Below are 24,976 nucleotides of genomic sequence, written 5' to 3' on the forward strand. Positions count from 1 at the left end.
AACATTGCTTCGTGAGCAACTTGAGTTTCTTACGGGTATAGAATGCTCCCAACCAGGTACTTACACAAACGAATTAAGGAACATAAAAATTCAGTTGGAGAGCATTGATGCAGAAATATACAGAGCGGTGGTTATTCGTGCATGGGCCGAGAAGCTGTGGGCCGGTGAAACACCCACAAAACGTGGGTTATCGGATGAAAAACGATACGCTTGCAATAAGGAAATACGGCAAATAAGAAGCGGGAATGACGTTTCAGAGGACCGCAATGTAATCAAACGCATCGTCGCTGATCATTTCAAAGAATTGCTCGGTCAACCGCGCACCATTATAGGGGGCTTTAAAGCGGAATTTCTGTCGTTAGTGCCAAAGCTGGGTGAAGAAGAAAGAACGCGTCTGAAACAGCCAATTTCCATGAAAGAAATAGAGGATGCAATGGTGCACTACCTGTTGGCAAAGCACCCGGCCCTGACGGCCTAGAACTAGTATTTTATAAAACATTCAAAACAATTATAGCCCAGATTCTAGTCAAAGTTATCGCTGAATCGTATCAGCAAAAACATATACCACTGTCCTTCACAACTTCGCACATCCTTCTCATCCCAAAAACTGAGGCACCTGAAAAACGTCAGTTGGTGGGGTCTTATCGCCCGATAAGCCTTACCAACGTCGACTATAAGATATTTATGAAGGTGCTGGCCAAACGATTGCAGGGTGTGATAACAAAGCTGGTTGGCACGCATCAGACCTGTGGTATAAAGAGTAGAAGCATCGCCACGAACATACACGTAGCTCGAAGTGTGCTAGAATGTTGTGATGTATTTGGCAATCGAGTGGCTATGGATGCAACTAGATCTCCCTAAAGCCTTCGACCGTGTTTCCCACGATGTTCTCTTCGCCATAATAGAGCACTCCAACGTAGGAAGCGTAATAACAGACGGTGTCAGGATGGCGTATGCTAACTGCTCAACTCGGGTCATTGTAAACGGGGACCTGACAGACAGCGTGCAAGTGCTGTCTTCTGTGAGGCAGGGATGTCCGCTGTAGCCCCTGTTAATCGCGGCTTACCTTGAGTCTTTGTGCAAGTCCATTCAAAACAATGAACGGATAACTGGCTTCATGTTACAGTAAACACAGGTGAAAATATTGGCGTATGCGGATGACATCGCTATATTCTGTTCAACTAGAAATAGTATTTGTGAGGCCGTGGCGGTAGTTGAATCCTTCTGCAAGTGCACCGGGGCGCAAATAAACTGGGAGAAGAGTCATGGGTTTTGGCATGGTGAATGGGAAGAAACGCCAGACCACTTCGCTCGACTTCGGTGGTCAACCACTGCAACAACCTACCTAGGCGGGCCTCTCGACCCTTATCGCGGCCCTGAGCCGTACTGGAATGAACAAGTGGCGAGAATAAAGGGAAAGGCTAACGCGTGGCAGGGGCGACGGCTGTCAATGTTCTCGTGCGCCACAGTCTTGCGCCACCTATTGCTTACGTCCAAGATATCGTATGTCATGAATGTGCTGTGTGCTTCGCGGATCAACATCCAAAAAATCCACCGTATCTTCGCCGTTTTCATAAGGGCATCGACTTGGGAAAGGACCAGCCGCACAAACTTGTTCTTGCCATTAAAGAAAGGGGGCCTTGGGTTGGCACATTTATTTGTGCGACAAGTTGTGTCGCGCTTTATGTTCCTTCGCGATCAGAATGATGTGTTCCTTCGTACAGTTATGCAAGTGCTTTTATGTCGTCACCTTCCAGGATGTGTTGTATGCTCGTGTGAAGCAGTGCATGGTGCCGTTAACGGTTACCTTCGAGAATTCGTGCTTGCGTACAGAATGTTGCATGTGCGGTTTTCAGTGCAGTATCTCGCCAATATTACTAGGAAAAAACTGTATAAAGATCTAATTGACACTATGCTCACTGTACCGATTTACTGTATGTCAAACCGTGGAGGCCCAGGAGGTGTCCTCACAAGGGTTCAAAGAATGCCTGTACACCCTTCGGTAAAAACTCTTTTTTTTCTAACTAGACACTAACACATTATCAGTTAAAACATGGATGCATAACAGGGGTATTTTTGTCCCGTGGTCCATTAACTGCTTCTTATGCAAGAAACCTGAAACGATAGAGCATGCGTTTCTAGGTTACAGGGATCCCATATTTTTCTGGGATGTGCTACAAAGGACTTTAAAGAAAGAGTTACCTTTAGATCCACATGGAATAAGATTCTTACCGATAGGAACGGAAGTTTTTCCGTATGACGCTATAATGCTCCTGGGCCTCCACAGTTTGTGGAAAGCTAGAACGCAGTTCAACAATGCTGAAGTCAATCCGCGACCTACCCGTGATCACTTCATTGAATCTGTAGTACGGTTTAGAGATGTCCATCGTGCACTCCCTGAACAGCCAACATGGATTGACATGCTAGATAAGCTTGCAGCGTTCAAAAAAATTCAGTATGTCGCGCCAGCAAAATCCTTGTTGCCATGTTTTTATTTTTTGTGTATTGTTTGTGTATGTCGAAGCCGGCAATAAGGAAAAAAAAGTCATAGCTGAGTGGTAGCGTCTCCGTCTCACACTCCGGAGACCCTGGTTCGATTCCCACCCTGCCCATCTTGCAAGCTGTTTTTATTTATAAATTGCCTTCCACCATTTTGCGCTCGCGGCCAACGCCACCGACGCGGACGGCACCGGCTTTTCTGCGACACGAGCTCCTTAACGCTGTCGCGTTAGAACGAGGCCACCGCGGGTGTATTTCCGCACGTGCGTTGCCTTACTCTTAGCCAGTGATCCCTTTCGTGGAGTTATCACAGTTATCGAGCTATTTCTCACACGCAAGGCGTGCTTGCTGTCCTAGTATGTTTACAGATGTTGTCGTCGTTATATACGATAGCGAGATTACCTATCGCAATCTGAGTGTATGGACGTCTCGCGGACACTGCAATACTTTCTCAAACTAATAGAAGCACTGTCGGCTGCTCTCGAATGTTCGATGACAAGAGCGGGCGTATTAATGGCGGTCAGAATGAACAAATGAGATTAACTCCCGTATTACAGTACTCCCACCTACTCAACGCACCACCTCGACTCAACAAAAGGAGCAATTCTATATGCGCTCCAAGGGTAGCAGCATATATTGCCACATCCAGTGTGCGGCACGTAGAGGAAGACGAAGACCTCGCGCATTGCGGAAGAGAAGAAGAGGTCCCTGCGCGATCGTTTTTCAGTTGGCCTGCAATTAAAGCGTTCCTGCCATTTCTTTATCAGTTCCTGCTGCTTGTGAATGGTGGCACTGGTGGGGGCGCTGGGTAAATGTTTGGGACGCCTGCCACATCAAGCCTAGGACGCGCTCCGCGTGTCGAAACACCTGTTCACCGTGCCAGCCGTCGCCTACTAGGCCTAATCCCAGAATTTGGTCCCATATACCAGGAAGTCTGCCTGTTACCACGAGTGCCCAAGCCACGGCAGAATCAGGCCCTGCACACATGACTCTTTTGACTCCTCGATCTCGCGTGAGCTTCCGCGGCAATGCCTACGAAGATGCAGAAGACTGTTTCAAGAAATACGAGTGCGTAGCCAAGTATAATGAGTGGCATGCTGGACAGAAGCTATCCCATGTGTATTTCTCTCTTGAAGACGGCGCCCGCATGCGGTTCGTAAATCGCGAGGGAATCTGGCCAAGCTGGGATGAGTTCCGCCGCCAGTTTCTCCATACGGTCGGGGGCACCGAAATGCGAGACCACGCCCAGCGTCTTCTCGAATCACGGATTCAAAAGCCTAATGAAACTGTTGCCATGTTTGCTGAGGACATGGCTCGTCTTTGTCGTCATGCAGACCCCGATATGCCCGAGGCAAAAAAACTCAGCCACCTCATCCGCGGCGTAAAGAGCAGCTGTTTGCCGGTCTTGTGCGGAACCCGCCGACGAGCGTGGATGAATTTATTAAAGAATAAGACGGCCATAGAGCACACGTTACACCTACGCAACCGCCAGTATGATCACCTGAACAGCACTGGACCGGCAAGCGCGCAACAGTAACGGTCACAGACGAGGGTTCCTTGCGCCAGCTGATACGCGAAATTGTTCAGGAAGAGAGTAAGAAGCTCACTGCCAAGCTCGGTGAATGTACAGCTGCGTCGGTGTCTGAGGTTGTGCGCCAAGAAATAAAGCAAGCTTTTGCGGCTCCCGAGCCAAATTCCCAGATGTGGCAGCCCAGCTACGAAGATGTTCTCCGTCGGTCGCCACCTCCGATGCCGATACTGCAGTCATATTCCCAGACGTAGCAGCCCAGCTACGCAGATGTCTATCGACCGCCCCCTCCGATGCCGACGCCGCGGTATCACCAGCAGTCAGCACCGGCACACCTTAGTACCATAGGGAACAACCGACGCGACAACCGCTTCGTGGAACGGACATTTTGCGCACAGTTGACTACAGGCCCTTGTGCTTCCACTGTGGGGAACCGGGCCACATCTGCCGTCGTTGCCCTTATCGTGTCGAAGGGTATCAAGCGTTTCCATTCACTGCTTCTTGTCGTGCTTTTGACGGCAGCCGAGCGAACATCGACGCGAATTCGACGAGCTGGCAAGCCGATTCCCCCGGTTACCGGTCACGCTCCCCTTCTCCGGGACAGAGTTTTCCAGCTGCTAAACGCAGTTCCACCGGCGTGGCCCGAGGGCGATCTCCCAGCCCACGCCGGGAAAACTGAAGGCCGTGACCTCAGGGGGGAAGGCTGCCACACGTCGAAGTGCCGAAAACCCCAATTGCCGTCGAACGAGAAGCCGATACAGCCGAATGATTTGACGACAGACGAGATTGTTAGCGCCGATGTTACTGAATCAGTTGACGGCCACGACGTGACGGCGCTAATAGACACTGGCGCGGACTTTTCGATCCTAAGTGAAAAACTGGAGGACAGACGTCGCAAAGTGAAAATGGAATGGTCAGGGCCGCACATTAGAGGTGCTGGAGGCCAGGTACTGACAGCGACTGGCAAGTGTACTGCAAGTGTACTGCAAGTGTTAGGTTAGCATAGGGGATTCATCATTCGTCGCAAATTTTGTTATTCTCCCCGACGCCTTCAAAGATGTAATCTTAGGTATGGACTTCTTACGCGAGTCCGACGCCGTCATCAACATACCAAAAGGTATACTAGCCTTTTCTGGGGACGAAAGTGCAGAACTACAACGCAAGTCTTTGCGCATCATAGACGACGTGACCGTACCACCGTTATCTTGCCGTCTTGTTTCCGTCAGGTGCGACACACAGTACGATGGGGAAGGTATTGCCGAGCACATAATTACGATTTTGTTCACTCGAGGTATTACCACGCCCAGAAGTCTCGTCAAGGTAATGCATGGGCAAACAGAACTACTGCTGACAAACTTCAACAAGCAACGACGACACATTGCAAAAGGTGCAGCAGTTGCTTACCTCCACGAGATTGCGGAATTCGACGAATGCTTTGCATTACAACAAGGAGAGCAAGACGCTTTGGCAACGTTACCTGTTCTTGATGTAAGCGCGAGCTTATCACCAGCGGAAAGGCAGCGCCTTGTGGACCTGTTTCACCAGTTTCGCGATTGTTTCTCGTCGACATCCAGATTTGACCAGACGCCACTGACGAAGCACCGGATTATCACGGAGGAGACAGCGAGACCAATACGACAAAGCCCGTACCATGTAACACCAAAAGAACGCGAAGCGATCCGAGAGCAAGTGAAGAAAATGCTCAACGACGACGTTATCCGACCATCAAAAAGCCCGTAGGCATCGCCGGTAGTGATGGTCAAAAGTAAAGACGGCAGACTGCGCTTTTGTGTCGACTACCGTAAGCTGAACCGGGTGACAAAGAAAGACGTATACCCATTACGGCGTATTGACAATTCTCTCGACAGGCTGCGGCATGCCCGCTACTTCTCGTCGATGGACCTCAAAACTGGCTATTGGCAAATCGAGGTTGAAGAGAGAGACAGAGAAAAGATTGCTTTCGTAATGCCTGAAGGGCTTTATGAATTCAAGGTCCTGCTTTTCGGTTTATGCTCAGCTCCAGCAACTTTTCAGCGACTCATGGATATGGTTCTGACAGGCCTGAAGTGGCAGAAATGGCTAGTATACCTTACCGACGTCTTGGTTTTTTAGGAAACATTCGAGGGACACCTGAGACGGCTGCTGGTGGTTCTACAAACGATCCGGTCCGCCGGCTTAACACTGAAAGCAGAAAAGTGTCACTTTGGTTTCGATGAACTCCAGTTCTTAGGTCATTTTGTGAGTCATCAAGGCGTCCGCCCTGACCTAGACAAGATCACAGCCACCGCAAAGTTTCCAACGCCAACGGATAAGGAGGCAGTGAGGCATGTCCTAGGTCTCTGCTCGTATTACCGAAAATTTATAGCCAATTTTTCACATATAGCTTCACCGTGAACGCGCCTTACAAGAGAAGACGCTGCCTTCGTATGGGGCGAAGAAGAACAAGCAGCGTTTAATGATCTCGGACAGCTCCTGCAAACACCTCCTGTAGTGGCTCACTTTGACGAGGACGCTCCTACCATGATTCATACGGACGCTATCAACGGAGGTCTAGGCGCTGTGCTCGTGCAGTGGCAAGACTCAGCCGAGAGAGTCATTGCATACGCAAGCAGGACGCACTCACGTAATGAGTCTAATTACTCAACCGCGGAAAAGGAATGCCTTGCGGTGGTATGGGCAGTTATGAAGTTTCGCCCGTATCTCTATGGCCGCTCCTTCAGTGTTGTCAGCGATCATCACACACTTTGCTGGCTGACGGACTTGAAGGATCCGTCCGGTCGGCTAGCGCGTTGGAGCCTAAGGCTTCAAGAATTTGACATGACAGTGGTGTACAAGTCCGGAAGAAAGCACTCCGCCACCGACTGTCTTTCAAGATCACCGATTGAGCAGGAAGTCAAAGAAGATGACGAAGACATGGCTTTTATAGGTGTTCTAGACAGGGCCACGATTGCTCGTCAGCAGCGGGAAGACAGCGAACTGATTCCGCTTATCTAATTTTTAGAAGGCCGGATTACAAGCGCGCCCAAAACATTTGCAAGAAGCTTGCCACCACTCTGCTTCCGTAATGATGTTCTTTACAAGAACTTCTCTGCAAGCGGAAGCAGCCACCTACTTGTCGTCCCAACGTGCCTCCGTCATGAGGTCTTGCAAGCCTGCCACGATGAACCGACATCTGGCCACCTCGGCTACACGCGAACACTGGCCCGAGTCAAAGATAAATATTACTGGCCAAGGATTGCCACCTCTGTGAAACATTAGGTGCGCACGCGCCTCGATTGTCAGCGACGCAAACCACCATATTTGAAACCAGCTGGAACCACATATGAAGCCAGTCCAACTGCCCACGACCCCATTTGCCGAAATCGCGATGGACCTTCTGGGACCATTACTTCCAGTACTGGCAGTACGTGGGTAATAGTTGCTACCGATTACCTGACACGCTATACAGAAACCAAGGCGCTTCCAAGTGACACCGCACTCGAAGCAGCGCGATTCTTTATTGAAAACGTGGTTCTGAGGCAAGGTGCACCAGTGGTGATAATAACGGGCAGAGGGACTGTCGCCCGGACTGTCCACTGCCTTTACGGCTACACTTCTAAAGACAGTGCTTAGCCTCAGCGGCACGGCTCACCGAAAGACCGCCGCCTATCACCCGCAAATGCACAGCCCAACAGAACGCTTGAACAAAACTATCGCCGACATGCTGAGTATGTACGTAGAGGTGGAGTACAAGAATTGGGATGACATTCTACCGTACATCACATTCGCTTACAACACTGCTCAACAGGAAACAACGCGAAAGACACCGTTTAGCCTTCTTCATGGCCGCGAAGTGAAGACCATGCTCGATGCGATGTTGTCATGAATGCGGGGATACAAGCACGGACGCTGAAGCTTTCGCTCAACGTGCTGAAGAAGCGAGACAACTCGCCCGCGTCAGAATAGCCCGACAACAGGACTACGACGCTCGACGCTACAATCTACGGCGCCGCGCCATCACGTATCAGCCAGGCGACAAAGTGTGGGTTTGCAGTCCCAACCGTCGGCGAGGGCTTTCAGAAAAGCTACTCAGGCGGTACTTTGGTCCGTACAAGGTTTTACGGTGCCTCAGCGGCCTGAACTATGAGGTTATCCCTGAGAGTCCTGCATCCTCCAGGGCGAGGCAACGCACACCAGAAGTTGTGCACAATGTGCGCAGGAAGCCCTATTGCTCGGAATGAAATGCCCACACCTCGTCTGACACATCTTCCTGCCGCTAGGTGAGCATCGGGACGATGCTCTCTCTGGAGGGAGGCAAATGCCCCCCCCCCCCATGGTAACGCCTCTCTCCATGGTAATGAACGCGTTAATGCGGTAGCCCGAGGTCTGACTGGCCGGGCACCATCGGAAGAGCTGTCCAACCCAGACGACGCACCGCCAGAGCCCCTACAGTACACCGAGATGCTCGAGTACTACCGACAAAGTCGCCATAACTATCCCCCTCCTCATCCTTCGCTTAATAGGACAGATGTCGCTGTCTGGCGGCAACTGCAGACCAATTCCTTTCCTTGTCTCCACATGCTACATATATTTCATCCCACCCTGTACCCTTCCTATTGTCCCCACTGTGGGGCCAAACCCACGGTGTATCACTCCATAGGGGAATGCCCTAACCCTTCAGGTGTTCCTCCTATACCCAACCCCACCCTTTCCTATTCGGAGTCTGCGCTGCTTAGCACAAGCCAGCAGGAACAGCAACAGCTGATCCAGCGGGCTCGCGAAGTCGCGCATGGCAATGGAGCCCTAGACTGAGGGCCCCACTCATCGAGGAAATTTTCTACTTGCTTTGCGAAATAAATGTTTATTCTCTCCCCCCATCCAATACGCCGCACGTAGAGGAAGACGAAGATCTCGCGCATTGCGGAAGAGAAGAAGAGATCCCTGCGCGATCGTTTTTCAGAGGGCCTGCAGTTAAAGTGTTCCTGCCCTTTTTTTATCAGTTCCTGGTGCTTGTGAATCGTGGCAATATACAGGATGTGTACAAAAGAAAGTATAGTGTCCCCATATATGTTCCTTTTTGGGAGCATTAACAAGGACACTACAATAAAGTAGATGGCAGCGCCCCTCCTCGTGAGAGGTGGTCACTACGCATCAATGACGCTTCACAGCAATTCTTGGGGAGCGTAGCATCTTACCAGGAGCGGCGCTGCACTCAACTCGGTGAAGGGAACGAAGAGCTTCGAGTCGAGCATCGTTTGAGAATACGGGCATGTATACATTCTACGATCTCCGACTGCGCTCTCCTCTATCGCTGCCACTGAAGAGCTGATTTCCCTCCTTGGCGCAAAGCGTGGCCAGCAAATAGTTCTACCCACTCTAGTTTCTCCAATTATTAGAATTTCGGCTAGTGCTTGTATACTTCATGACAGTACCATGTGAAAGCATAGTTAGCTGAATTGTAGTGGCCGCCTGTCGTGGTTGGTTACTGCTGCCCGAATCTACCAAGAACAATGTGTGGAAAAACAAAAACAATCGTAAAACAGTTTTTATGTCAGCACTTCCATTTTTTATTACTCTTGCACTCCTATTTCATGAAAGAACTGGCAGCACAACAGCCCCCTTCGTACACCCCTGTCCGCTGGATATCAGAAGTGAAGACTTTTCGAACGTTTCAACCTTCCTCCTCCTTCTTCACTCACCTCCTTAATCTCCTCCTACGGGGCACAGTAAGCTATGTCGAATGTCCCACGTAACTAGACCTAAACTTGACACGTGTAATATTGACACGTGTACTTATTTATCCTTTCCTGGCGTACTGCATTTCACCCAGTAACAACAAGTTATCGCTCAGCATGAGGTGCGCCTGCATGATTGGAACTTACTGGAATGTTATCGATGGTTCTTAGCATTGTCTCTTGTCACCGAAGCCTCTGTTATCTGAGTGTACGCGCGACACGAACTGTGTAGTACTTTCTGGAAGACACGTCGGCACCAGCGGTTAGTATGGAAACTTCAATGACTCATGTGTAAAAGCCGATGCGCTTTACCGCCAGTTCACATTTTCGACGATGGCGGACTGCGTTCGCCGCTATCGTTGTGCTTCCAGCGTAACTTGCTTTTGTGGGCGCAGGTTCGCCCAGTAAAAGTTAGCCAAGCTCTACACAGTTTTGCTGCTATGTTTCTTACCGTCAATACCACGTGACAATATGCAGATGCCACGTACCTGGGCAGAACCAAGGTAATGCTGTTGGCCTTCGCTTGGAAATATTCAGAATACTTCTTGCATTCCACTTAATTACATAATAATTCTTAATTACCTTCTCAAATATTATAATTAGATGAAAAGCTTCAAGGAGAAAATTGTAGAGCAACATGAAAAACTCCCGACACAGCTTTCTGTTGCACGATACGCGCTACGTAAAATTGTTTCTCCAAGCATGAGGGATTCCCACGATACATGTCAAGTGCTTCGAGCGGCTAGCCACGCGGAAAATTTCCGTGTATTCGCGGGCTTCTTTCGTGCTTGTACAAACACTTTTATGTAGCACATAATAGTTGAGCAACAGAAACCCCCCTTATGCACGCTACAAAGAAAACCAGCCTTTTGACCTGGCGTAAATCCTGCCTGAACTCCAACCTGAGACGACCCTTGTTTGGCCAACGTTGACCACTACTTCATCCTGCTACCTTTCTTGCGTTGCTCCAGTGGCAGTCCCACCTTGGTTACTGCCCTCAGGACGAAGCCCTGATGGACGCCTTCACAGGCAACGAGATCCTCCGTTTCTTCGCCCGACTGCGCGGAGTGCCCGAAGACAAGGTCCGTGTCCTCGTCGACAGCGCCGCCTTCGTCGCCGACGTAGGCGACGACGGGCTCCAGCTGTGCGAGACGTACAGGTGCGGCGTGGCGGTGGTCACGTGAGCCGTCTTCGCTTGAAATAACGGCATCTGGGTCTCACGTGAAACTTAGCGTGATGTAAAAGAGGAGTGAATTGAACTGGCGACCGTGAGCAGAAGCCCAAAGGTTAACCGGGTCAGTGGTTCGTTTTCAGAGTGGCGCAAGGTACTCTATAGCCTCCTGCGGCTCAGCTCTGCAATACCACCATGGCAACATAGGCCTCGAAACCAGCAATCGAAACATTAATTAACAAGTTCTAGGTAATTAGTAGTTAGACCACGACGGCTGCTCGTCGATCTAGTGTTGGCCTCACCGAAAAGCCAAGTAGCGAGGAACGCACCCTCGCCTGCGTTAAAATTAAGCACATTCTATTACATGTTTCCGTTAGAAGGGACTTCTTTGTTGCTTTCTTTCTGCCAGTTCCATAGCCTCTCATGTCATTTTCACTATCGCTTTTGCCATATAAATCACAGAAGTTTCCTTGGTACAGTTCGCTTATAGACATATTCCTTCTCAGCTCAGGCACCAGGCGCAAGCTATCGACTGCAGTGGCGGTCATCGGCTGTCCGCGGGTCGTCATCCTCGATGACGCTACCGGCGGCGTCGACCTGGTTGGCCGGGAGATGATTTACGAAACGCTGCAGGACATCACCCGCGTAGGCGCCAGCGGAGTCCTCTTCACCTCGCGCAGGTACGGAATTTTTTTCTCCGTGCTGTCGTAAGAGTGTGCGTGTGTGTGTGTGTGTGTGTGTGTGTGTGTGTGTGTGTGTGTGTGTGTGTGTGTGTGTGTGTGTGTGTGTGTGTGTGTGTGTGTGTGTGTGTGTGTGTGTGTGTGTGTGTGTGTGTGTGTGTGTGTGTGTGTGTGTGTGTGTGTGTGTGTGTGTGTGTGTGTGTGTGTGTGTGTGTGTGTGTGTGTGTGTGTGTGTGCGTGTGTGTGTTTGTGTGTGTGTGAGAGAGAGAGAGAGAGAGAGAGAGAGAGACCACGGCAAACATTCGTTAGCGTGTTTTCGGTCTTTTCGCAGTTCTTTTCCCTTCGCTATAGTAGACGATAGTCCTGATGTGTTCACATATAATAAACGCGCCCATTGCATCGAGCTTCTGCGTGTTGCGTTTTTCTGCCCCCATGAATGATTTAAATTCATTTATCAATCTACATTTTAACTGTGTACCAAAAGTGGCGCCTGATGTTCTTTCCGCTAAATTTAGCAGGCTGTTCTACAGGGCGACACCGGAAGTATCTTGTGACGTCATGGTTTAAACACTAAATGGGATAACACAAGCACTCAGACAGAGAAGAAATGGCCATTTTGATGAGAGCCTATGCCACTTAAATTTAAATAAGGTGGGGAAATAATTTAATGTGAATTCATCCGAATGCACAAACTCACATTTTTTGCGCTCACGTCGTCTTGGAAAATGCGAAAATCTTTTCCGTGAGAGACGCAGTAGATGGCATATGCGGGTGAATTCCGGAAAATAATGGACCGCTGTGCAGCGTCTATTCAAATCATGTGCATGTTGTTTTACATTACTATTAATTTAGAGCCACCACGGTTTCCTCACGTGCACCGGTTTTCCACAGCATTGTTCCCCAATTGAGTCACTTGCTCGTTCATACGGCTTTGAGCAGGCGCTCCTTGTATCAATGAAAAAAAAACTGATTTGCGGTTATTGTTATCGGCTTCAACGTGCGGGCGTTGTCGCACAATCTGGCAAGCTTGCCGACTTTGAACTTGTGCTGAAAACAGACATCGTTTGCTGCACCGATGCAGAAAAAACATGCCGTCGGCCGCTAAAGCGTAGTTTATGTAGTCAAGGGTTCGACAACAATTCTTCTGGCTAGGTAGCATGAAGAATGAATGGGCAGTCACTGACCAAGTCAAGGTGAAGAAGCAGAAGCGTTTCAGAGCCCGCACGCACTTTGCTTTAAGAGAGGCAGCCGTATTGCACGAAATGCTGTGTGGGGCACGTCTCACCGACTATCGATATAATTAATCACAGATTCGCCTAACCCACAATCTAGCGCGTTTCTTCCTCAGAAAAAAAAAATTCCCTATATCACGAAAATACTTTGGACTGGACGACTGGATAAGAATAGCCAAGAAAAGCTGTGTGTCTGGCTGTCACGTTGGTGTTTTGCTGTCGCACAGCACTGATCTTTAACGGTTTGCGCAGCTTCACCCAGTATAGGCGTTGCTTCAAATAAAACTTGCCGTTAGTTGAGCTCTCTGTTGTCCATTCTTGTCCAGACGTACCGCGCTGTTCCCAACTATTCTCGTAATGTACCACCAAGTTTATTTTCAAGCTTTGTGATCTACATACCGTACAGCAAGCATGGCTGTAATACCATGTTTTGTGTGAAGCTGTAGTCTTCTAAGTATAAACGTCAAGACGTTCCATGGTCTAAAGATGTTAGACCACAATAATTTTTCTAAGGACTGGATGGCATATATAAGAAACTTCCGTGTAGTTACTATACTCTCAATTTACGGTGACATACGTTACTTCAGCGTTCCATAGCGATAGCTTCCATGTGGGAGCTTTCGTTAAAAAACCCTCGGTGGTCGAAATATCGATTTCCAATTTGGTAGCTCTCATAGTTACATTGTTGCTTTGGTGCGCCATACCTAATCAATCAATCAATCAATCAATCAATCAATCAATCAATCAATCAATCAATCAATCAATCAATCAATCAATCAGCCAGCCAGCCAGTCAGCCAGCCAGCCGTCCGGCCCGTCGGTCGGTCGGATAACAATCGGTTAAAGAAGCCCTCGATATGCAGTTTAGCGTGCAATTTTCTTACCCAAGTGCTTTGAAAAAGACTCATCGAATGCGCAAAACTCGCACACCTACGTGGCCAGCGCTCGCTGTATGCAGCAGCCAGCGGTTACGTGCCACCTTCGCAACCGTTTTGCCGCTGCAGTACTCCCCTGACAAGCGACAGGTCTCACAGCAGCTCAGAGGTTCATATCATCCAACACGGGAGGGAGTCTCACTCATCTCGAAAAATCCATTTAAAGTTTAAGATAACACCAGAAAGATAAGAAAAATGAGCCTGTCGGCACGTTCCACCACGCCGCTTCAATAACGTGCTCATATCATAATAATCATCGATGGCAACAACACAGGAACAACAACAATTATGACGACAACGACTACAAGGAAGACAACAACAAAACTAGTAGCACTTCAGCCAGAAATTTTTTGAAAGTTCGCGTCACCCCGAATTTCAGATCAACCATGATCATAACGAGATCCGGCTGTTACCGTATACTGGCGACTGTTCGCGCTGAATCTTAATGCTAGTGCTTAAGTATTCTCGTTGCGGCAGCTCCGCAACTGTAGGGATGTGTACTGTCATCGCAGCACGGAAGAGTGCAAAATGGCGTGCCATCGCGTGGGCATCATGGCGGGCGGCGAGCTGAAGGCACTCGGCACTATGGAGCAGCTGAAGGACACGTTCGCCAGGGGCTGCACCATCAGCTTCCGCATCTACGAGAAGTTCACCGGCTACGTTGGCACCGCGGTCGACAAGGGCGTGCAAAAACTCTTCCCGGGCGCCAGGCAAGCCGAATGCCGGGAGGTATATGTGCTCCTTTGATCACGTGCGTGGCTTGGCTGTGCGGATGTTGTGGTGCACCACTGCTCTACTCCCCTTGTGACTCATTGCAGTGATTGCTATTGTAGGAACATCCCAGTTGGAAGTATATTGGACAGGCTTCTTGGCTAGTTTGGTGCAGTTCACACTTGATTATGATTAAACAGCGCGCAACAACAAGAGAAACAGAAGTGAAGACAAGATGGGAGAACGGTAGAATGTTAACTGAACGATTTATTGCACAGAAGCAAGTACAGTGATGGTAATCACACAGGGTCAACATGCCCTCGAAATGAGGAACTGTGTCGTTACCCTCATCATCTGTTTGCCACTGGCCGTGAGGGGACAGAGTCATGTGTGTACGTGGATTAAGCTACCGACCTAAAGTTTGGCGGGCATTCATTTGTTCGCTGTTTTCTGTTGTGTTCTGTTTGCTTGAATGGTGCTCGTGGTATACCTTGCCACGACGCGGACGCCCTAGCCCTACCGATTCTTCCTCCACTGAGAGATAATCTGCCTTCTTAATCTGCGTAGGGATTAACATTGCGGCGAGAACACAAATCTCCTCTTTTTCTTTTTTCGAACTGCTCTTGAGGTACGCTTATTTAGGTAATGCTGGGCTCAGCGCTAGTGTAAGCGTTGTATTGGGGCTCACCGGCTTCAAGTTTCGTTCGCTTGCCTCTTGCGACCAACCGCACATTATCCTCCAGCGGTATACCCGATCACAGCGAGCGAGCGCGTCCAGACCGGCTGTGAACCGCCATTCGAAGGGCACTCTCAGAACTCGCATGGTTTCAGCACTCTGCAGGAGAGACGGTGCTCTTGTGCTCTGCGCATTGAAGTTCGCCTCATACGACATTATGTAAGGGCCAAAAAAGGATTTTGCATGGTTACCTATGAGGAATGTTTACCCGGAGGGTTCGACCGCTGTCCAGTGGCCTTCCTCAATATACCCGCAGTCCCGTTTGTGCCATTTACAACTTGCACGGCGATAGCTGATGCCCCTTTTTTACTGACGATGGAAGCCTCCCAAACAGGCAAAAACAACTACTACTTTCTAAAAAAAAAACAGGCGTTGTGCAGTACCGGATGGACGTTCATTGAAAAGCGTAGCAACCACGGTGTGCCGCGCGAAGGACTTGGCCTTCTGATTAATCGACGCATAGCGGTTGCTCGACGTATGCGTCTTCAATCACACGCGTTGAAGTGTAGCACGGACCCTAGAGCGTGCATGCTATGACTCTAAATGCATTTTGGTAAAGAAAGTCCAGGTAGTCAGAAATAAACCACGACTATCCAATATAGCTTGCCTTGTAAGCTTTTGCTTTCAGACGTTGGGAGACACTAAATAGGAACACTAAATTAAGCTGTATTGGTAAATTACGCTTTTGAAACAAAAACAAAGGATCTTTGTTACTGTGAAACTGGGCTTTATAAACCAGAAAAAGACCCAGTAATGAAAGACGGTTGGCGACGCCACTTTGAAGTTAACGCACGAGCTCGTGCAGGCGTCATACATTTTGACAGCGTCCACTCGCATGTAACCATGGCAAGGGTAATGTCACGCGAAATGTAAGGTGCCTTAAGCCGATTGAACAAAGAATTCCAGCAGAACACACCTAACGATGAACGTCGACGTTAATGCGAATGCGTTGAAACAATGTAACGACCCGCCGCATTGCCAACGCCGAAACGCGTTATGCGTGAGGCGTGTATATTGTCACGTGGTAGTGACGATAAAGAACACAGTAGAAATACTGTGAAAGACAAAACTAACATTTATTGGGCGAACCTGTGCCCACAAAAACAGGCTACACTTAAAGCACAACAATAGCGGCGAACACAGTCGGCGATCGTCGAAAATCTCATCAGCGGGTCAAGCGCGTCGGCTTTTATACATCATACGTCGAATGCTCCAGAGTGATTGCTCCGACCCGCGTGTCTTCCACAACGTTCTACGCTACTCGTGTCGCGCATACATGCGATCAGGTTACACAAGGTCCGGTGACAGACTGCGAATGGAACCATCGATAACATTCCAGAAACTTCCGATACATGCGGGCGCGTCCTGCACTCTGCGATAACATTTGTTGGGCGGTGAAACGTGGTCGCCCGATTAAGATAAACAAGCACACGTGTCAATACCCCCCCCCTCTTAGAAAGCATCGACCCTTGCCATACGAAACGGCTTGGCCGTGTTGCTACCTACTGTTCATGATGCTCGATACTCTCAACTCATCATTCGCACTCTACTCAAGCCATCCGCGACATACGTAGGGTATCTCGGTCCACTCTATTCTCAGATAGCATTCACCGTCTTGCTGCCACTACGAATACCCTCATACGCGTCCGGTGGGTGACTCGATCAGCCCTGCCGGGTCTCCTTGAAGCAGATATGGCAACTCAACCACAGATTACAACATACCCACTTCCACATTTTCCTGAAGATGCCTGTGGACGATTGATCCGGGAAAAGGAAAACCTCCGACGTACCAGGCGAGGTCTCATACTTCCGCGTGGGTCAGACCTCACTGGTGGGTTAACCCGCCGAGAGGAGGTTACGTTAAGGAGGCTACGTGTCGGGGTCGCGCTCACCCCGTCTGTGACTGCTCTCTGGCCACAACAGTACCATGGTCCTTACGGCTCATCGTGCCCATATTGCAACACAGAAATCCAAAATGTGATAGTGACACACCTATTATGGACGTGCCCAGGGCTTCATCTAAGCCGTCTTCGCCACCTCCGGGCAACAGGCCTTCGGTCTGGTTGCCCAACCGACCTTGAACGTTGGATTCATGGACCACATCATCGTTCACTCTTAGATTTTTTGCACGAGTCGATTCTGTTCGTGTATTTTTTACATCTTTTGTATTATGCCTAAGGGCATGCTTCCGAATTAAAAAGAATGCATCCACCCGATGCTTCAAGCAAAACGAAAGTAATAAACAAAAACAGCCGTAGCAAGGAAAATAAGGAAGGAAATAAGGAAACAGAATAAGGAAGTTCGTCAGCGTGCACAAAAGGGCTTAAGACGCACCACGTGGACGACTTCAAATCTTGCGCGGCGGCGCTGTGAATGCGAAATGCCGTCTGGCACGACCTCATAGTCCAATTCGCCAATACTTCGGATGATCTTGTAGGGTCCGGAATAGCGGCGCAATAGTTTCTCACTCAGTCCTCGTCGGCGTATCGGGGTCCAAACCCAAACACATTCGCCGGCTGGTACTCCATGCATCTTCGGAGGTTGTAGAGTCGGCTGTCGGTACGCTGCTGGTTCTTGATCCGTTGGCGGGCGAGCTGTCGGGCTTCGTCGGCGCGCTGGAGATAGGTGGCGACGTCAAGATTCTCTTCGTCGGTGACGTGCAGCAGTATGGCGTCGAGAGTCGTCGTCGGGTGCCTGCCGTAAACCAGCTTGAACGGCATTGTCTGTGTTGTTTCTTGCACCGCCGTGTTGTAAGCGAAGGTTAGGTATGGCAGGACGGCATCCCAGGGCTTGTGTTTGACGTCGACGTACATGGCTAGAATGTCGGAGAGGGTCTTATTTAGGCGCTCCGTAAGACCATTCGTCTGTGGGTGGTAGGCATTTGTCCTCCTGTGCCTCGTCTGACTGTACTGCAGAATAGCTTGGGTGTACTGCGCTGCAAGGCCGTTCCTCTGTCTCTGTTCCTCTGTGGTGAGGACTTCGGGGGCGCCATGTCGCAGCAGGATGTTCTCGACGAAGAATTTCGCCACTTCGACTGCGCTACCTTTAGGCAGAGCTTTCGTTTGAGCAAAGCGGGTGAGGTATATAGTCAGTCGCCACGATGATCCAATTATTTCCGGTTGTTGAAGTCGGAAAGGGTCCCGACAAGTCCATCCCGATCTGCTAAAAGGGTCGGCAAAGAGGCTTCTTCGGCTGTAGTAATCACGCTGGCCTTGTCGGTGGTGTCTTGCGTCGCTGACAGTCTCGGCATCTCTTGGCATAACGGGCAACGTCGGCGATAAGGCGCGGCCAGTAATACCTCTCCTGTATTATCGATAGCGTCCAAGAGAATCCGAGGTGCCCAGTGGTCGAATCGTCATGCACGGCGTGCAGTACTTCTGGACGCAGCGCTGAGAGAACGACAAGAAGGTAGTTGGCGGGGACTGGTGAGATGTTCTGCTTTACTAGTAGGTTGTTTTGAAGCGAGAACGAAGGCAACCTCGCTCAAATTCCCTAAGGACAACGTCGGTGTGCCCTTCCAAATACTCAACGACGCCTTTGAGCTGCAGGTCTGCTCGCTTCTCTTCAGCGAAGTCTTCCGCGCTTAACATTCCAAGGAAAGCGTCGTCATCCTCGTCATCTTGCGGCGACGGGTCAATGGGGGCGGGTGGCAGGCGATCGGCATCAGAGTGTTTTCGTCCGGACTTGTAGGTTACAGTGATGTCATATTCTTGTAGTCTGCGGCTCCACCGCGCCAGCCGTTATGAAGGATCCTTTAAGTTCGCTTGCCAACACAACGCGTGATGGTTGCTGACGACTTTGAATGGCCTGCCACACAGATAAGGGCGAAATTTCGATGTTGCCCAAACGATTGCGAGACATTCCTCGCGCATACCAACGTACACGCTATGCTGTCTAGCGGCGACGCCGGGCAGTCTACGCGTTGTGCGTGTGTGAACACATATTCAGACAAGAATTGCTAAATTTATGAGATTCTTACGATCATCGAACGGCGGCGCATACTCGGCGGCACAAACCCAGTGACCAAAGCTGGCGCGAAACAGGTCCACTGAAGAGTGGCACATACTTGGATACATACCTGCAGTGCCATGTACCCAGCGACCAAAATTGGTACGACTGTTAAATTTAAACCCTGTTCACCGCCTGCTCATTCCTAACTGGTATGGCGGACAGTGCCCATTGCAACACGTGTGGTGTAGGAGAAACGATCAAACACCTACTGTGTGTCGGCACAACATACGAAGATCAGCGAATTCCCTTCGGACAGCTTGAGGGCACCACGCCGTTCAGAGATCTTAGGATCGTGGCCCTGTGAACCTGCTAGTACAAAGCCACAAAAGCGCTGCAGCATTTCCTCAAGTGCGCCAGCCAATAAGACCTCTTGTGATTGACTGAGCGATGACCTTTGATTGCGTGAGTACTAGTGCAAAGTATGAACTTCCCTCTTCCTTCTCATCTTTCAATCCGTTTTCCCCAGTGGAGGGTAGTCTACTGGGCTCAGTTTAGTTAAACTCCCTGGCTCTCTCTTATTACTTTTTTCTCTCCCCCTCTCTCTCCTAGTAGACCATAGAGTACCCAGTGACCCAAGTCAGCGGGAAATCGGTTAGAGACAAAGATAGATGGATAGCCCACAGAAAGTCAAAGAAGAATCCTAAGAGTGTTACTCGCATTAGTAGACATTGAGGCACAACTCTGACGCCTTTCGACTGGTCCTCTTACAAGAAAACAAGTGTTGTCATCTTTAACGTATTACATACTCAAATTCATAGTCGAAACACGTCGTCTCGAATCCAGACCTCTAGCTAACTGTGCCGTATTAACACAAACGCGGAAAAATAACAAAGTGCCTTCCGTGGAGAAATGCCTTTTATGGCTCTTGCTTACAGGCGCCAGAGAGAGCGCAGGACGTTTTTCCCACCGTACGAGAGACTACATAAAGAGAAAATCAGTAGGCAACGTTCTGGCACAATGGAACGCGAGGCTCTGAATCAGTCAAGCTGTAGCGTATTTTCGATAACCTGGAGGAGCCGTCATGACACAGGTTCCGACATATCCCACATTTGTGACAATAATTGAAAAGTTGGGCTTCTTGATGATTAATGGCCATATAGGCCCAGTGCGAGGAAGACGGACAGGAGTAGACACGGCAGTTACTTTCAACAAATTTTCTTTGCAGAACGGCGCCCAGCATATTGTCACGTAGTAGTGACGGTGAATATTACAGCGGAAAAGCTGTCACTGACGAATATAATTTCTTACTCGGCGAATTTGTACCCTCAAAAGCAAGTTACACACAAAGCACAGCAATACCGGCGAACACGGTCGGTGATCAACGAAGCCGGTCAAGCGCGCCGGCTTTTATACATGAGTCATCGATGGTTCCAGAGTAATCGATGGTGCCTGCATGTCTTCCAGACAGTTCTACACAATTTGCGTCGCAGATTGCACAAGCTTCGGTGACAACAGACAGCAGATGGAACCATCGATAACATTCGAGAAACTTCCGATATATGCGGGCGCCTCCCCCGCATAGCGATAACATTTGTTGGACGGAGAAAAGTGGTGTCCCGAAAAACATAAACGAGTGCACTTGTCAATATACACACAATCACACCAATTATAGACATTTGATTTGCCCTATATATCAGCGCCGCTCGCACTCGCGCCTGTTCTCATTCGAGCATGAATCACAGAGGACTGATAATTAGCAAGGTACTTTAATGTAGACAGTCGGTGTTTGCAAAGCCAACGCATCGAATGTATCTCGTCCCGGAGACCCTGCCGTAGTAATCAACCAATTCTGCCCCTTGCTCTTGTCACTTTCTCAGGGCGTGTTTCTCTACTACATCGACTACCGCCTTCCCTGGAGCCGCGTCTTCTCGCGTATCAACAAACTGCGCCGCTGGTTCGTGGTCGAGTCTGTGCTCGTCTCGGAGAGCTCGCTAGACGAGGTCCTGCTGGGCATGGCGCGAGCCGAGCAGGCCGAAGACTCGGCCGAAGCCCAGCTGGCAGCCAAGGATGCCTCACGCGACCTCTACGAGGGTGACCCCTGGGGTCGCGAGGAGCAGCACAAGTACGAGCGCCGCCAAAGGCTGCGCGAGAAACGCCGCCGAAGAGACTCCCCGACGCAAGCCAGCGAGCCTGAAACGCACACTCGCCATGGCACAGGCTCCAAAGTCGAAGTTTAGGCCTCGTGTTTCCCAATCTTGGGACCCATTTGAGTCACACGAAGCCAAGCGTCGTTGCGCATTTCTAGATCAAGTATAATAATTGTTGCCGTTTACTCGTTGCCACACTGCGAACATGTCCCAAATATGTTTTAGCTGGAAAACAGTTTCTTTCTTGTGTAAACTCGTATGGGCGGTATGTTCCGTTTGTCACTATACATGGAATTGTTCAAAATCCTTGTATAAAGTTATATTCCCGATTGGCGCCGGCTTACTACTGCGTGTGATGAGTCGGTGCACTGGTCATGCGCAACACGGTAAGTGTTCCGCTTTAACACACGGTGCGAAAGATTGAACGAGAAGAAAGGGGGTTAATAACCGAGGGGCCCGATTTTTATCGGCCATATCGTAAGAAGTCAACAAACACTGACACCAAGGACAATATAGGGGACATTACTTGTACCTAATAAATGAAAATAAAGAAACGATAAAGTAATGGAAATGAAAATGGATGAAGAAACAACTTGCCGCAGGTGGGGAACGATCCCACTACCTTCGCATTAAGCGGTAGCTCAATTGGTAGACCGTCGCGCGCTCGTCATTCGCGCTCGAATGCGGCAACGGGATTCGAACCTAGTTCCTCTCGCATACGAGGTGGAAAGTACTGTGGTGATATAGGAGAGCATCCGCTTCGTATGCAGGAAGTACCTATAGGTTCGAAACATGCCACCGGAAACCCATCGGTCCTTTTCTTACGACTAGAACCACGACCTTGCACTCGGTTGTTATAAGTTCTCACCCAGAAGGGAGGCCCTGTGGAGTTTCGCGAGGGTATCTGGGCGCCATTTGTTCCCCCCACAACTTTGGTAATATAGTCGAGCTTCCGCCGCTGCTGAAGGAGGCAGACAAGTGCTGCCGCCGGGTACTTACCGGCAAAATAGGTAAAAGCACATCCTCGGTCAGATGTTTGGCAACTACGGCTTTCAGACGCTTGGAAAGACACCCACCTGTAGTGAAGTTGGTGGCATGGGACCGCAAGACTCCTTTTTTTTTTTTAAGTGGGGGTGCTCTTTGTTGGTTCTTAAACACCAAGCATAACGTCACAAGCAGTGCACCCCTGGAAAGCCGGACACCTGGCCGCAAGGGTGCTTGTACTCGTCTTATAAAACGGTGGATGTCCGGCGAAGGGGATCGAACAACGCACCTTCCGAACTGGATGACCTACTCATTAGGCAAAGCTGCGGCAACGGACACGCGTAACGGGTGCCCTCGAAACGGTATATTTTTTCAGATCTTGTGTGCTTTCTGTTCAGCTTGGAAAAATTAGAACAGATGTCTCCATGGAAACGAATTTACATATTATTCAATATGGTATTCAACTTCCCCACCGAAGGGTCCAGACATGACTGGGCATATTCACGCTCACGATCAGAAGCACGAACATTCCCAAACTTGGAGGTCGTAGCGTAACGCCAGAGCGTGCGATGAAGCGTGGGTGCTTCTCTTGTCATTTGGTGTGTCGTTTCATTTGAGGGGGAGTTCGAGCTCAGTGTAAAATGTACGAAAACGTAACATTGCATTGCACCGGCTTTCATGGGATTTACGCTATTTCCGGTAGACTATATGGCTATGCATGCGTGTACGGGAATATACTTTGAGCCCTTGAGCATATTATATTTAAACATATTTCGGTCTTTCTTATTGACAACAATATCATTGATCCCAGGCAGCATGTGTTTCGGAAGGGACTGTCTGCAACAACACAGCTACTGGAAACTGTCCACGAACTCGCAGCAATTCTAGATAAACAGGGCCAAACTGGTTTAATATTCATAGATTTCGAAAAAGCATTCGACCGTGTGTCTCACACTAAACTGCTGTTAAAGCTACAAACAATACTTAAAAATGATTCTTTGATTTCATGGATTTCAGCGTATGTGTCGTTAAGGCGGCAAAGTGTGTTTATTGACGGCGCGCGTTCTGGATCAGCACCGGTTCGATCGGGCATTCCACAGGGGTCCGTCCTTGGGCCTATTTTCTTTCTAATCTTTGTCAATGACTTAATAAAAGAAGTAAACGTGAAAATACGTTTATTTGCAGACGACTGTATACTATATGAAGAAGTTAATAGCGTAAATGATCAGGTCCGTTTGAATTCTTCACTAGCCAAGGTAGAAGCGTGGTGTGCGACATGGCAAATGAATATTAATGCAAAGAAATCGGTTGCTATGTCAGTAACACGAAAACGCCACCTCTTAAAATTTTCTTACAGTTTCAGTGGTAATAATTATATCTACGGTTAGTAGCTACAGATACTTAGGCCTCGTAATTTCATCCGACCTTAGATGGAACGATCACATATCTTTTATTTCAAAAAAGGCAATGCGCCAACTTGGTTACTTGAGAAGGTCGCTCCGACAGTCCACACAAGAAATCCGTCTTTTAGCGTACAAAACGTATATAAGGCCAATTCTTGAGTACGCCTCGGTAGTGTGGGACCCGTACACCCTGAAGAACATTACTCAATTGGAATATATTCAAAGAAAATCTGTTAGATTCGTGTTTAACCGTTATAGTTGGCACGTATCCCCGACAGTTCTCATTAACGAAATTAACTTGGAAACATTAAAATTAAGGCGATATAGGGACCGTCTGAAATACATGTATTTACTTTACCATGATATGCTGGGAATAGATAAGGATATGTATATTACTTTAGTCACTAGGCGTGCAACACGATCTAATCATCAGAAGAAAATAAAGGAATTTTCTTGCAGAACAAACGTATTTAGAAACACATTTTTTCCTCGTACGATAGGTGAGTGGAACGCGCTCTCTGCGAGTACAGTAGAATGCCCGACCGTCCAGTCATTCTGCAACCAGCTGAATAGTATTTAGACGATGTTATGTGTATATGTATGAATGTAATTTTTCTTTTTCCTTTTTGATTTACAATATACGGAAGTGCTATTTTCGCTTGCTTGTCATTACTATTTGTAGATTTCTTGCTGCTCAACCTACCGAGCATGCGCGATGTCTTTCAGCATACCAGTATGAATGCGACTCCTTGTTATCAATATCCCGTTGTTATCAATATGCTCTCTACAGCTTTTGCGGTTCAGCGAATATCCTTATTTTAAAATATATTGAAATTTTGTAACGCTTTCTTTTTTTTGTTGGAATGGTCTGTACGGCTTGTGCGGATCAGGGAATATGTCTATTGCAATGTATTGAATTCTTGTAATGATTTTTGCTGTTAGTTTTTGTTTTGTTCATCTGTATATCGCACTGTCCACTCCTGCCCAAGGCCTAAGACTAAGGCCGGCAGTATCCTGTAAATAAATAAATAAATAAATACTATGTTGTTCGGATCCATCTCGTGAATATATTTGTTTAGGTGCATACATCTAAAGTCTGAAGTGTGTGGGTATACTATATACATACATACTTCATACATATAGATGTATACACCTAAACATATAATTAAACATATGTTACTTATTTTTCCTCTAGTATGCATGGATTGGGTTGTTGCATTGCATTACGACCTCCAAAATTTGTAGCAAATTGTGGGTGTTTATGCTGCTGATAGGTCTTCCTTTTC

The 24,976-nt window shown here is 48.7% G+C and overlaps 1 protein-coding gene across 1 annotated transcript; it reads left to right on the plus strand.

The window, feature by feature from the left end:
* Nucleotides 1-10,659: 10,659 nt before the first annotated feature.
* Nucleotides 10,660-21,393, plus strand: LOC142574785 (phospholipid-transporting ATPase ABCA3-like). The gene is made up of 5 exons (XM_075683799.1): nucleotides 10,660-10,900; nucleotides 11,419-11,592; nucleotides 14,271-14,487; nucleotides 18,121-18,210; nucleotides 21,034-21,393. The coding sequence occupies exons 1-5, from the start codon at nucleotides 10,755-10,757 to the stop codon at nucleotides 21,391-21,393; spliced, it is 987 nt and encodes a 328-aa protein (XP_075539914.1). The 5' UTR covers nucleotides 10,660-10,754.
* Nucleotides 21,394-24,976: the final 3,583 nt, after the last annotated feature.

The sequence above is a fragment of the Dermacentor variabilis genome, chromosome 3, assembly GCF_050947875.1.
Source record: "Dermacentor variabilis isolate Ectoservices chromosome 3, ASM5094787v1, whole genome shotgun sequence".
NCBI classification, from domain to species: domain Eukaryota; kingdom Metazoa; phylum Arthropoda; class Arachnida; order Ixodida; family Ixodidae; genus Dermacentor; species Dermacentor variabilis.

Bases quoted from the DNA above. Each gene is read 5' to 3' on its own strand.
- LOC142574785 (XM_075683799.1), top strand. From the start codon at position 10,755: ATGGACGCCTTCACAGGCAACGAGATCCTCCGTTTCTTCGCCCGACTG. The intron at 10,901-11,418 runs GTGCGGCGTGGC...ATTCCTTCTCAG, and splicing joins CAGCTGTGCGAGACGTACAG to CTCAGGCACCAGGCGCAAGC. The intron at 11,593-14,270 runs GTACGGAATTTT...CTGTCATCGCAG, and splicing joins GTCCTCTTCACCTCGCGCAG to CACGGAAGAGTGCAAAATGG.